The sequence below is a fragment of the Talaromyces amestolkiae genome, assembly GCF_001896365.1.
Source record: "Talaromyces amestolkiae strain CIB chromosome Unknown scaffold7.1, whole genome shotgun sequence".
In the NCBI taxonomy this organism is placed as follows: Eukaryota; Fungi; Ascomycota; class Eurotiomycetes; order Eurotiales; family Trichocomaceae; genus Talaromyces; species Talaromyces amestolkiae.
The window spans coordinates 1,346,327-1,359,746 of record NW_024468043.1 but is presented as its reverse complement, the minus strand read 5'-3'; the positions used below and the strand labels follow the sequence as shown (position 1 = coordinate 1,359,746).

Sequence of the window (13,420 nt, the reverse complement as noted above, 5' to 3'; positions counted from 1 at the left end):
TCAGCTAGAACCTGGTGTTTCTGATGAGTAATGGTTGCTTCTTTCTTCTGAACTGCAAGCCTGTTTGTATTCTTTTGACAAGGCGTGTTCTTATTATTAGTCAGTAAATAGTTATAGTACTAAATGAAATATCTTTTTCAAGAACGACGAATTCAACTACTTAGTTTTAACTACCGGAAAGTGTCTGTATGATTAAGCATTCTTACTAATCACCTTTATACCCAGATAGGAAATGTCTCTATGCCAAGACTTGATATCATACTCGTACAAACGTCATCATGATGAAGCACGACAACCTGTAATGGATCGAGTAGTTGAGAATTATATAAATAAGCTAACTTTTGCATTCCACTCAGACTCACTGACAACAAACCCCTCCTAAATCTACCCAGAAACATCTACATATCTCCAGTCCTCAAACAATCTACAAAGGTATCCATCATATCTCTTAACAACAACAACGAATTACACAGACATGCTAACAGCAATCAGAACCTCCAACAAACCTTCAAAACTCCAAAAATAAAAAAGAAAGAAGTCGAAAAAAATGTCCGCCCCAAATCCAGGCCGCCAATCGCCCGACGAAGAACGCCAACCTGGAGCTCAACAACAAGAAGCCACGGGCAGCGGAAAAGCGGAGCCCAACGCCGCGCCTAGCGATGAATACTCAAAGACGAAATCGGATGAGAATAAGGAGTCGCTGGGAAGTAATCCGGTGCATCCACTTGACAAGCATGCGAAGGAGAAGGCTACTTAGTCCTCCCTCTTCCCCTTTCATAATTCATGATATGAAGAGATGATAAATGGAAAGAGTGGAAGTGATGTCTTAGAATGTATTTAATTTATGATTATGGTAGACCTTGATGGACTCCATAAGCAATGGATGTCAACTTTTAAAAGGGCACAATCGCACGAGTAGAAATGTAGGCAATTTGCTGAGTAGCATTCGATCTAATCATGACAAAACATTTTGGCACTAATTTAGTACGCGGACGTGACTTGAAGTAGAGCAGAATAGTATTGGGGAATCTGTAAGCTGGTAGGTGAATGGGCTCACAACTATCGAGGGATGGATACCGTATGTCCTATGACGCGGGGCAAGTATATATTTAGATGCGGAGGGGAAGGTCGTGATGGACGGGGGGATAGGGGAATAAGTGGCATAAGGGGGCATTTTGATCTTGATTTCCAATCTCTGCTCTCCCTAGCAAGAGACCAGAAAATAAATCCAAGATTGAAGACAAACTTTCCGACAATCGACATACAGAAACGCCAAAAACGAAGGGGTAAATTGAAACAATCGTATCTCATTCAAGGCCGTCTATTCAATTACCGCCATTCGCTAAACTCGCAGCGATAGCAGCGTCGACTTTATCGGCTTCTTGGAATACGGATTGGATAATTTGCTGTTCTTCTGGGGTCAAGATCTTGGTTAGGTTTTCGTATAGTTGTGGTTGTCCTTGTTGTAGGCCTGTTAAAGTCAGTAATCGATCTCTCTTTTGAGAAGCGGGCAACGTACCAAGCAACACATTCTTGAACAGACCATATGGTTCGACTTTATCGAGAGGGGTCTCGAGAAGACTTTCTTCATCCAGGTCATCGTCATCATCGTCTGCGAAAGAACCGAACTTCTGAGCCTGTCATAGAGTTAGTATCAAGTACGTGACGAATGCATAAGAAAACTCACCTCTTGACTCAAGAAATCCAAGTATGCCGCATTCTCATCAGCGACATCATCGTCACCACCACCCTCAGCCTCATCCTGATCATTCCATTCAACCTCGCCATCCCACTCGGTATCCTCATCAACGAGGTCATCCTCCTCGTCGTCATAGGTATAATCCGACTCTCGGGTAGCAGCTTCACGGTGCTGAAGAGCTGCAGGCAACGTCTGGAAAAGCCTCGTCACTCCCTGCAACAATCTGGGCCAGCCTTGCTGAACGCTAGCGGGAACATCTTCTGGCTTCAATGTCAAAAGAGCGCTGATGGCTGCAATGGACAATTTCTTATCGTGAACGCGTCGGAAGCTGTCAATATTCGAGAACCAGGCACTGAAGAATTTGTTTGTCCATCCCTTGGCCTCGAGTATCTGCAGAGCCAATGCTGGGTTGTAATAGATGGCATTGATGACCATTTCCATCAAATGAACCCTGTATGACTTGGTCTTGGCGTCCCCGCTGTTGAGCACATTGATTGCAAGCTCGACAAAAATAGGGACATATTGGTCGACGTATCCGCGAAGGTTCAGCATCAATGCCTCGGCGAGCTTGCAGCCGCATATCCTGTCGACACCTCCGACTTTTTCATCGTGAAAAATATCCTCTACCATACTGACAAGAGCGCCGAGGTAAGCGGGGTTCTGTACGAGCATTTCCGATCCGTATGAGACAAAATTATCCAAAGCAGGTAGCATATCTATTTACGTTAGCATTTCAGAAAATAATGAAGAATCATGATTATACACACCCTCTAAATAAAGCTCTGCACCGGCTTTGAATGTCTTGTGAATCAGCTCGAATGCCTGCCACATGGTTGGTGAGATGCTCTTAGCTGAGAATGTGCAGCTGTCGATAATTTCAAAAATCTCATTGTACAAGTCTACAAGCAAGTCAGCATTTCGCGTTCGTGACAGCAAGAGTGGGAACGAACCGTAGAGTTTGTTCTCTAGGGTAATGGTGATGACAGGCATCAAGATAGTTTCCAAATGCAAGAGAACATCTGGAGTGCTTTCCAAAGTAAGAATGAGTGTTCCAATAGTCTGCAAAACACCCAAAGCGGTAATGCTCTTGTCATCAAGGAAGTCTCCGTATGAGTCTTCATCGCTCTTGGAAGCTTGGCGTTCAAGGAGTTCGCCGACAATTCGCATATACGTGTCACGTAGCTGTTCACTCAAAGCGACTGCGAAAGGAGTTAGCTCCGCAGAGAATACCTCGACAAAGTCTTCCATGACATTGGACAAGGCATCAACGTCGACTTCGTTGGCAAGTTTGAGAAGCTGCTGCATGATCTGAGGAATATTGTGTTGCATCGATGTACGAATGGCGTCATGGCGAATAAGAGGCTGCAATGCAAGAGCAGCCTCGACCCGCACAGGCAATTCGGGGTCAGCCATGGATTCCAAGATATTGCGATAAATGGTCATCAGATTTGCCGGGTCCTTGAAGTCCAGCTGCTCAAACTTCTCCAATGTATCGCAAGCACGAGCTCTGAGGAAACCGTGCGGGCTACGGAACTCAGGGAAAACGTGGCGGACGAAGAAATATTCGACCTGGTCAGCAATGGGGCTTTTCTTGCCCAGAATAACTGAAGATAACGATCCAATCATACGCAAAGCTCCTTCTTTCTCTCTGGGAATCTTCTCTGCATCCGGTGCGTTTTCGTACTTGCTGACCACACCGTTGACAAACTGCAGAATGTTAAAGGTCTGCTTCTTTCGGCTTTTTGTAAGTGAAATCAAGAAGTTCGTGGCGGCAACATCGGGAGCGGAGATTTCCTCATAGTAGTTGAGCTTCCTGTGGAGGTACTCGGGAGGATCCGTCTGGAAAAGCTCGAGATCTTCATCGGTCTGGCAAAGCAGAGGGAAAACGAGGTGTGCAATCAGAGTATCCATGTGCGGTTTCAAGTGATCCCATGTTGTTTTCGGCTTCACGCATTCCTCGAGGAAAATCAGGGTATATGAAAGGACGGGCTTGCTGAGCCATTGACCTTTAATCCATTTCTCCACCTCTTGCAAGTATCCTTTCAGAATCTCGGGGGCGAACGTGGTAATGAACGACTTGGCGTAGGTAGTAACATCGGACGATGTGCTTTTGGTGATTGACGTGGGGTTTCCATATCTGAATACATCACTGAGTTAGTAAATCATTTCTACAAACAAAATAGGTTTACAAACCGAACAAATAGGCGATTCAAGTTCCCATATGCCCACTTTTTGCACTTCCACCAGTGATTTTGCTCTCGGTCCTCGGGGTCTTCGAGCATCGAGTTGGCTGGAGGCGACTTGGCCGCTATTCTCAAGAACAAAGTACACCAGTCAACAGTGGCCTGGTGAGTTTTGAGGTGCGGCGGAAGTTCAAACTGTGCGCAAGTCAGTCGACCATTACCATAAAACACAAAAGAGGCAAAGAACGCACATAAATAGCATGTTTATAAGCCTTGACAACCGTATGCAACATCTCCGCCGCCTCCAAACTCTCCTCATCCACCAATTTATTACCAATATTCAAAAGCTGAGGAAAACAATGTTCCACAATCTTATCAAAATCACCCCGCTTCTCATTCGCCTTGAACCTGTACACCTTGCAAATCGCCAACAGACACTGCAGTCCCGAAAACACGGAATTCACATCGTGGGCATTCAACAGCTGCAGCGTGATGTCCATGTAACCAGGCCATTTCTCGGGGAAGTCATATGAGAGGATCTTGGTAATGAGCGGTATGAACTGCGCACGAACGTTGGGCGGGGATGCGGCGAGGATAGGGATCAATCGATCTCGGAGTGCTGGACGCTCTTCTTCGGGGATTTTTTTGTAGTTGCTGGTGTCTTCGGAGGGGGCCCATCCTCGGTTGATGCGGTTTTTCAGGTACACAACGGCTATGAAAGCAATCAGCACACACATGTAAAAATTGCGACTAGCAGCGAATCGCAAACATCGTCTCTCGATTTATCCTAATTGTTGCAAATGTATTGAATGTGATTGTGTAGACAAACGATTCGAGCATAATCATGGCGGGGKTTCTCCMTACCAGAAAGTTGAACAGCATTGTTTTGTTCGCCCTGCAAAATATCCAGCAAAGCGCCTGTGAATCCGGGTTGCGTCTCGGCCTATACCAGGAAATATAGTTAGTTAAAGATACATACGCATAAAAATGATCAAACACAAACACACATATTTGAGATCCAACTCAGCCTGTCGTCGAGTGTCCGCATTCGCGTCGAGCGTCGACTGTATACGGTCCCGAAGAGCGTTCACATCCATTTTGCTCCGTGTGCCCTCGAGCACCAACACGAATATCGCGAGCGCGAGATAAATAAATAGGAAATATCAAATTGAAATTAATGTGAGGCTGCGGGGTGATTAAAACGAAAGTCCCACACTCGCAAAGCCTCAAAGGGAAGAAAATATGTACGTTCCCAGCAGGCCCAAAGGTGGAGGAAAATGAAGGTATTGTAAGTAGTACGGCGGTACTATGCAAGAGCCACAGAAAAGAGGGGTGGGTGTGTGGAATTTAGCCTCTTTTGGCTTTTTTTTTTTGCTCGGTTTGATCGGTTTGATAAACGATAAAAGAAAAAAAAAAAAAGAAACTGTTTGGTAGGAGCGTAGTACTGGAGTGGCTGAGTGGATTCGTTTCGCGGAGAGTGGGTTGCTTGCACAGAATTGAGTTGGGAAATTTTTCTGCCGAGAAGGAGAGAGAGAGCTTAGGGGTGACTCCCCGCCAAGACTACCCTCGATGTTTGTCGACTGTAAGACAAGGGTCACAGAATTACCATCTGAATATTATTTCTATATTATTACTCCATTCTTATATGTCATCTGGTCGAGCAATGATGTACAAAGAATAGTCAAATCTATAGTATATGGCTGTAATTGAAAGGTACAGTAGCTAGCTATACAATACAGACAGCTCATGCTAAGCGCCATCTCCATGTGGCTGCTTAGACCCCGACACCAGCTGTCTTGCCCTTAAGCCTCCCCAGCGAGTGGTAATAACCTCATTGGCCAATCTATATAACAAGACGACCACCTCGTATGCACTCTGACAGCTGTACAACTAGTACATACACAGCCCATTCGCCAATCACATATACAAAGAGGCTGCAAAGATGACATCGCGCTTGATCAACTCTTGCGCTTGCTGCATCTTGAGATAAAGAGTCGGATCGCCCACCAGTTTTGCCGCATTCTTGACTTCTCTGCATGTCTCATCCAGTCGAGTGATGCATCGCACAATTGTGCCTTCCATGACGTCTGTGAGGTCTGTGATTCGGTTGAATGACATGCCCCTTGCCCATTCGTATACGACCTCCGTGAGACCGAATCGGGGTTTGCTGGTGAAGTCGTTGGAATCCTCGCTCGAAAGAATGACTTGATGCAGGATCTGGAAATCATTCACTTTGTCGGCGATACGGATGATGGCTTCTTTGCCTTTCTCCAGACGGGGCGTCAGTGTCGGTTCGTTCTCCGTTTTCTCTTGGAACACGAATGCCGAGAGAAGAGCCACGATTTCCTCTGGCTCGTACTCGGCCAGCACATTTTCAAGAACAAGTTCGGTTAGAACCAGCTCATCAGCAGAATGTATCTGGAATGAGTCAATACAAGTTTGCTTTGAATTTAGATTGTTCGTCTAACTCACCTCACAAGCAACTTTGCCCTTTAGCATTACCCTTGACTCCGCATCCACGAATCCAAGCTCCTTGAGGACTTCAACCCTCTGTTCATAGTCAGGCAGCAACTGCAGATTCTGATCTGACATGAGTTGACGAAGTTGTGAAATGTTCTCTTTGACCTGCCACTCGTCATGCTGCATTTCAAACTGAAATGGAAAGTCAGTCAATGAAGATATAGGTAATAAATGGATGAGGAGGCAAACATGTTTGAGAAAATCCGGGCACGAGAGACAATGGCAGCTCTGTGCAATGGCGGCCTGCTCTTGTCGCTTGATCAATATCTCCCGAATTTGAAGCTCCTTTACGCGATCCCAGTCGAGTTCATCCCAGCAAGGACTTTCCCATGATGCGCAGTACTTTGACAACTCTTTGTCACCAAACTTGAGCGATTCTGCGCAGCAAAAATATCAATAAGTGTGTCCAAGCCTGTTCGAAATGGTTGTTACTTACCTTTCTTGATATTGAGGTACCATATCGGCCCCGTCACTTTGACGAAAGTGTTGGTCACGCATTCTACATCAGCTAACCCAACCCGGGTGACTTTCAGATTCATATCGGCGGAGCTTGTAGGCAAATTCCTGAAGAATCGACGGAAGCTTGGTAGGAACGGCAGAATGTCGCTTGGATGTCGCTTGTCGCTCACGGCGCCAATTTCCAATACTTGAATACTTGGCTCGCCACCACTGATACCTTCGCGAACAATGAGACCGGCGGTACGGATTCCGTCCTGGGTAATCTGTGAGTATGAAGCACAATCCGCCGAATCTCCAGTTTCCAGCTTACCTTCCTATATACCACAAGTCTTTTGATCATGAAAAGTCTCTTTCCAACTGGGGACGCCATCAAGCCCAAATGAAGCTCCTGTGTAAGTTTTTCGTATTCGACAGATGCTTGATGGCAGGCTTCAAGATCAATATCGCAGTAGGTACAAGGCTCACGTTTGATCTTCGAAAGACTAGCTTCAGACAATTGCACCTGCTTCTCATGTTCCGGCAAAAGAGCTTGGGTTGCATTCTCACTGAAACTTCGCTTAATCATTTCTTCAATCTTAAGAGCTTCGACACGAAGAAGATTAAGAATCATGTTGTATGTTAGACGGAATTGTGACCTTAGTTTGGTAGGATCACCCAGCATCATGCGACGCAAGGCACCAGCAGGCGGTGCTTCATCCCTACCACTGGTGACGATTATCACATATCCTACAGTATCCAGACCTCTTCGACCAGCTCGGCCCGCCATTTGAGTATACTCGCCTGGCAGAAGATCTCTGAAGCTCTTGCCGTCGTGTTTGCGGAAACCCGAAAATACCACTGTTCGAGTGGGCAAATTCAAGCCCATGGCAAATGTTTCTGTAGCAAAGAGCACCTTGACGAGAGTCCTTGCAAAGAGAATCTCGACAATTTCTTTCATAATAGGCAGAAGACCTCCGTGATGCACAGCGACGCCTCGACCTAGTAACTCTCGAAGGCGCAAGATCTGTGGTAAGACTCTATCTTCTGGCTTTAATCGAGCTAAGGACTTCTCAATTATCATATGAATAGCGCTCTTCTCCGTTGCTGTACAGAAGTCCTGGTTTGAGAGAGAGTTTGCGTTTTCTTCACATCGCTTCTTAGAGAAGACAAAAACACAAGCAGGCAGTAGATTCTCCTTGCGCAGATGTTGCACTAGATGAACCCACACGTTTCGGTCCTGTGCAGCTGTAGTCCTTCCTCCTCCTCGTCCTGTTCGAGCAATGTTTCCGGTTCCCCGGTTAGCAGGCTGGCCTCTTCCTCGTCCTCCGGGTCCACCTTGAGGACCTCCGCGTCCTTGGCCACCACCGCGCGGGCCTCCTCGAGCATTGGCCTGGCCCCGACCTCTGCCTTGCTGACCACCTCGTGCAGCTTGAGATTGAGCTTGTGCCTCGGCAGCCTTTTGTGCTTTCTGCTTGTCGCGTCCAGAAAGAATATCGTCGGCTTCCTTCCAGCCTTTTTCAATGAAACGCTTGTTGGAGTCAACGATCTTGTGCATGCTCTTGCCGGACCATAAATAGTGCTCTAGCGGCACTGGACGCTTTGGAGTAGAAATCACATATATATCCTTCTTCTTTGTGCGTCCAACCCACGAGGCAAATTCATAAGTGTTCGGTACGGTAGCTGACAGTAAAATCAAAGTAACATGTTCCGGAAGCATAATGATAACCTCCTCCCATACAACACCCCTTTCCATGTCGTTGACATAATGAACCTCGTCGAAAATGACAAACTCAACGTCGCGAATCAGATCTGCTCCTCGGTAAAGCATGCTTCGCAGAATTTCTGTAGTCATGATGAGACAACTCGACTCCGGCGATATTTGAACGTCACCTGTCAATATACCGACATCATCGAATGTATTTCGAAAGTCTCGGAATTTTTGATTACTGAGAGCTTTGATTGGTGACGTGTAAATCGCTTTGGTCATGTGTTTGGCAGCAAGGGCTATGGCATATTCTGCTACAACAGTTTTACCGGCAGAGGTGTGCGCGGCGACGAAAACCGAGTCCCCATTCTCCAAATGATAGACTGCTTCCTTTTGGAAAGTATCGAGCTCAAAGGGCCACTCCCTTGCCATATCGGGTACCAGGTCATGGAAGTTTGAGATTTCCTTGTTGACATCAACAACATGTGCCCATTCACGACCACCTTTTTGTGCTGTAGCTGCGAGCAAGTGACTTCTAGGCTCGAAAGCAGGAAATTCGACCGGTAATAAGGAATCAATATCTTCTTCTTCCTCTTCTTCCTCGCTCACCACTTCCTCTTCACCATCTTTGTATTCCTGCGCGTTTCCATCGATTTCAGGACGCTCAACCTGTATGGCCTCTTCCTGGTCCAGAGTCTTTTCCACTTCTTCATCATCTTCTTTTGCAGTCTTTGATTCCACCTGTTTCAAATTAAGACCTCGCGTGAACCCCGGTGGGATTTCTAGTAATCCACCTTCAGTTCCAAAATTGATAATACGGTCAAGACTTTGCTTTCCTATCCCTCGCTGTTGTTCATTAGCTTGCATATCGGATTCCATCTCAGCAATAGCCTCTACTCCATCTAGACCTCCTGGTGCAAAGGGAAAGAACCCAGCGGCACCGCGGACGAAATCTGCTCGGGCTGCTGGTCGTCTCAGTAGCGATGTCGAGTTCTTTGCTGTAGCGCTACTTGCAGGTATCGTCACTTCATGGTATCCCGTCACTCGGCCCTCAAGGCCTTCGCGATTGAAGCGAATGATAGTGCGGGTCTGAGTGTGTGCTACTTCGAAAATGTCTTGATAGTCGATAGACACGTCCCATCTCCTAATTGAATGATCAGTCTCGTACACGTATTACACGGTATACTAAATATTGAAAGACCTACTTTTGTAGTCGGTTCAACCAGTCCGGACTAAACCGCGGCGAAGGAGTGAGAAACTCATCCTCCAATTCCTTTTTCAGATCTTCCTCATTGTGGCGACGAATTTTCTTTCGAGACCGAGAGCTGTCTATGATCCCATCTTCTTCTTCAATGAGTCGCGCATCAAAGGTTGCTGCATCCAGTTTATCGGAGCTCAGACGAAGCTGGCTCAGTTGTGAGGATAGATAATCCACCATGGCGGAATAGCGGACTTGGGATGATATTGATCAGTGATGAAGAATATGCACACCGTCTTTGGGAGAAATCTGAATAATTGTAATACTCGAGATAATACTGTGGTAATTCAACAACAAGTATTCTTTCAAGTTCTTGGTGTCGAGTGAAGCTTGATGGTGTAAAATAAACGGCCTTGTCCACGCCGCCGATGAAAGGCGCCTCGAGCGATTCAGCTTTTTAGTTTCTGCTCATACGCTTATCATATGCTGCAAATAAGCTCAGTATTCCTGACTAAGGAACAAACAGTTATGGCTGAGAAGGTAAGCATTCGAGGCTGTCTCTGTGCACACACAAGTTGAAGCTGACAGTGACATAACCAACATTGAAGTGCTAGTTTGATATTTGTGGAGCGACCAAAAACAACCCCACGACAGTTGGGAAGGTCCCCACCGGGTGAAGCCTTCTTTCCTATTTATACTCTTACATTTTTTCATGTTTGTTTTCTTTGTTAATATAATTATATATATCAAAGGATTGGATAAAGCAACGCACTCCTTGTAGTAAGATAAGTATTATTCACTAAGTACATTATGGACTGAATATTTTGTTTCATCAAGAAGAATATACCGCCAACAAATACGAGAAAGCGTAAATAGAAATGCATATCATGTAGAAAGATCCAAGGTCATTGCATATTCATCAGTCCAGGCACTTGAAAAAGGCAGCAGGATCATAAGGATAAAACATGTGTTGAACGCCAGCTCAATAATACAAATTGGAGACCAAAAACCCTTGTCTCGACAAAACACTTTCACTCTTATCGACAAGTAAAGACTGGAAAACTTTTGCGATCCTGCACGTTGATTTGAAATTCGAATATTCCTTCTACCGTTCCAATATACCTATGTCCAGGACATTAGTTGTCCATAGTGGAACGGTGTACTCAGATCACTTACAGGCTTCTGCCATCCGCGCCCCAGCCGACCCCTGCAGTGTCTGCTGGATCTTGGTCCTGGGGCATGTAACCAAAATGTCTCTCTGTCTGATCGTTGCTCAGAATATGCCTAATCCATCTCGGGGAACGAATCTAAGAGCCAACAGTCAGTCGATCCCAACAAGCCCAATGACAGAATACGAATGATAAAAAAGGAAAAAAAGCATMCCTCGTTAGCCGCAAGCCGTTGCCGTCGCAGTCGTTCTGCTGCTACACTGGCCCGCATTTCTGCTGCTGAGGCGCGCTGTGCATCATACCGACTTTCTGTTGTAGTACCAGGACGCGGAATCCGACGAGGAATGGATCTTGACCGTTGTGACGTTTGCCACGCTTCCGTTGGTAGTTCTTCATCAGGATAAGCTATATTCCAAACCTCTGCTCCAGCACTCGAAATCGTCTGACCGTTGTCAGCGCTCGATCCATTGTTTTCCAACTCATGTTCAAGACTAGCACCGTTATTATGTGAAGTGCCATCTGATGACTGCAATCTTGTGGGCGATGTCGTCCATCTGAGTCGCAACTGAAAGTCAGATATGGCATTGTTATTGCCCTCGTCGCCGCTTTGAGCGTGGGGCGCCGGGCCTGTACCTTGACTGGGTTGCGAGATCACAATGGACGCACGACGTCTTTGGCCAAAGCTTCGCTCTGTGGCACCAACCCGTCCAGGGTAATGCTCGCGAAAGAGCTCCTGAAGCGCGGCATCCGTAGAGCGGAACGGCGAGGTAGTACGAGAAGGGTGATCAGCGTTGTCAGTAGCACCTCCTAGGGATGATGCGGTGGCGTGTTGCCGTGAATGACTGTCGGTACTTGGTGCCCGATCATCTGCATCACTTTCTTGTCTAGATGACGATCGGGCCGTGTTGAGAAACTCAATAATCTGTCGTTCCCTTTCAGTGAGCGATTGAACACTTTCGCGCAAGGAGGTGACTCTATCTGAGGTGCTGGTATTCAATCCTGTTAACGACGTTCCGTTTAGCAAATCTAAGACCGCTTGGTGGACATTGCCCATCTCGTCTCTCGTACCGAGTTCATTTTCTTCACTTTCTGAGCGTATCAGGTATGGTGAATTATATATAGGTCGCACTTTCTGCGTCTCGGGATCATCTCTATCCAAATTCACGATTTGCCGACGAAAGAAGCCTGAGCGAATATCAACTATGCCAAACTTTCCGGTATCTTCGACCCACACTAGAAGATCCCACGGCTCTGGTGAAAATGCCATACTGCGTACTGCGCCAGCGGAGTCAGTCCGGGATGACCGAAACAAAGCTACACGGGCGTCGCAGCCCTGTGCCCCCGAGACACATTCAAGAAGCACATTTACGTCGTAAATGCTGATAATACCAGACTGTGAACCAATGGCACATAAGCGGCTCGAAGGCGAAAAGGCTATGGTAAAGCAGCTACCGTCATCGAAATTCGGGCTCATGTTCAAGTCGGTGCTCAGAGGTAACTCTATCCGACAGCAGAGATCCCACGCCCAACCCGATAATCGCTCMCCTCCCCAGCCGTAATCGATACTGTTTGTGTCTCGAACGATTCGATAGAAGTAGGCAAAGTTCACATCACCCACGGCCGCCAGGAGACTAGAGTCTGGAGAAATCACGGCATAGTTCATGCATTTGGGATGATGTTTTGTTTCGAGGAGTTGGCGCCGCGTCAAAGAGAAGATCTTGATCGTCTTGTCATTATTACTACTCAAATTTGTTAGATCGAGTGCTTAACATGCAGCAACGTATGCATACCTGAACACAGCAATGTCCTCATGGGAAAACCCGAGTCTTTCGTCGGCTGGAAGGCGATGAACTGTGACGGAGTTCACGATACTGCCGGTCAACGTTTTGGTGAAAATTTCCGGCAATTCAATGCCATTCTCTAGAGCCCCAGTATATGCTCGTTGTTCTGCCGAAGTATTTGCCGCCGCTGCCGACAGTCTTGTATCTGCGTCCAGCTCGATTGGCAGTGCGGTATCTACGTCTGCTGTTCTGGGTCCGGGTCTTGTGTCACTTGCGGTGCGCGGATCCCGGCCAGGAAGACTGATGAAAGCACATTCTCCATTATCGGAACCTCCGACGACAATCCATCCATACGCAGCAGCAAGGCATTTGGGTTCAAAGGGGATTCGTTCAATTGTATCCCATCTCTGCGACTTGACGTGGATCGAGTGGACCACCTTGTGGGCGACGAAATAGACACGATCGGGATCTGCGGTGCTTATGTAGTGGCGGAGCTGATGATGGCTAAGACCAAACCCTCGGCATCAGTAGAGTGGCTGGGKTGGAAACGAGGGATCACTGACAAGTTTGGGATTTTGAAAGGAAAGTAACGGCGTTTCGTGGGCAGGATGAGCGAATCGGTGGGGAAGCTTCCGAAAGACATGAGTTAGTCTTTAGTCAACTGAAAAGTCCATGATGTCTTAATTCCAAGTGAGCACCAACAGTAGAGAATAATCTAGTGTCATGA

General features: G+C 46.7%; 4 protein-coding genes across 4 annotated transcripts; 1 reads left to right on the top strand and 3 right to left on the bottom strand.

Moving 5' to 3' along the window:
- Positions 1-547: 547 nt before the first annotated feature.
- Positions 548-757, top strand: BHQ10_004493 (uncharacterized protein; the record flags this gene model as incomplete). The annotated part of the gene is made up of 1 exon (XM_040876864.1): positions 548-757. One exon carries the CDS (start codon positions 548-550, stop codon positions 755-757), a length of 210 nt encoding a protein of 69 aa, XP_040732997.1.
- Positions 758-1,325: 568 nt separating this feature from the next.
- BHQ10_004492 (uncharacterized protein) lies at positions 1,326-4,979 on the bottom strand (the record flags this gene model as incomplete). Its single annotated transcript, XM_040876863.1, has 8 exons — positions 1,326-1,471; positions 1,520-1,637; positions 1,688-2,415; positions 2,467-2,598; positions 2,650-3,836; positions 3,893-4,077; positions 4,134-4,594; positions 4,862-4,979. The coding sequence occupies 8 exons, from the start codon at positions 4,977-4,979 to the stop codon at positions 1,326-1,328; spliced, it is 3,075 nt and encodes a 1,024-aa protein (XP_040732996.1).
- An 820-nt stretch (positions 4,980-5,799) lies between these two features.
- BHQ10_004491 (uncharacterized protein) lies at positions 5,800-9,983 on the bottom strand (the record flags this gene model as incomplete). The annotated part of the gene is made up of 6 exons (XM_040876862.1): positions 5,800-6,300; positions 6,355-6,534; positions 6,592-6,779; positions 6,839-7,124; positions 7,184-9,689; positions 9,751-9,983. 6 exons carry the CDS (start codon positions 9,981-9,983, stop codon positions 5,800-5,802), a joined length of 3,894 nt encoding a protein of 1,297 aa, XP_040732995.1.
- Positions 9,984-11,027: 1,044 nt separating this feature from the next.
- Positions 11,028-13,336, bottom strand: BHQ10_004490 (uncharacterized protein; the record flags this gene model as incomplete). Its single annotated transcript, XM_040876861.1, has 4 exons — positions 11,028-11,050; positions 11,099-12,651; positions 12,703-13,197; positions 13,257-13,336. 4 exons carry the CDS (start codon positions 13,334-13,336, stop codon positions 11,028-11,030), a joined length of 2,151 nt encoding a protein of 716 aa, XP_040732994.1.
- Positions 13,337-13,420: the final 84 nt, after the last annotated feature.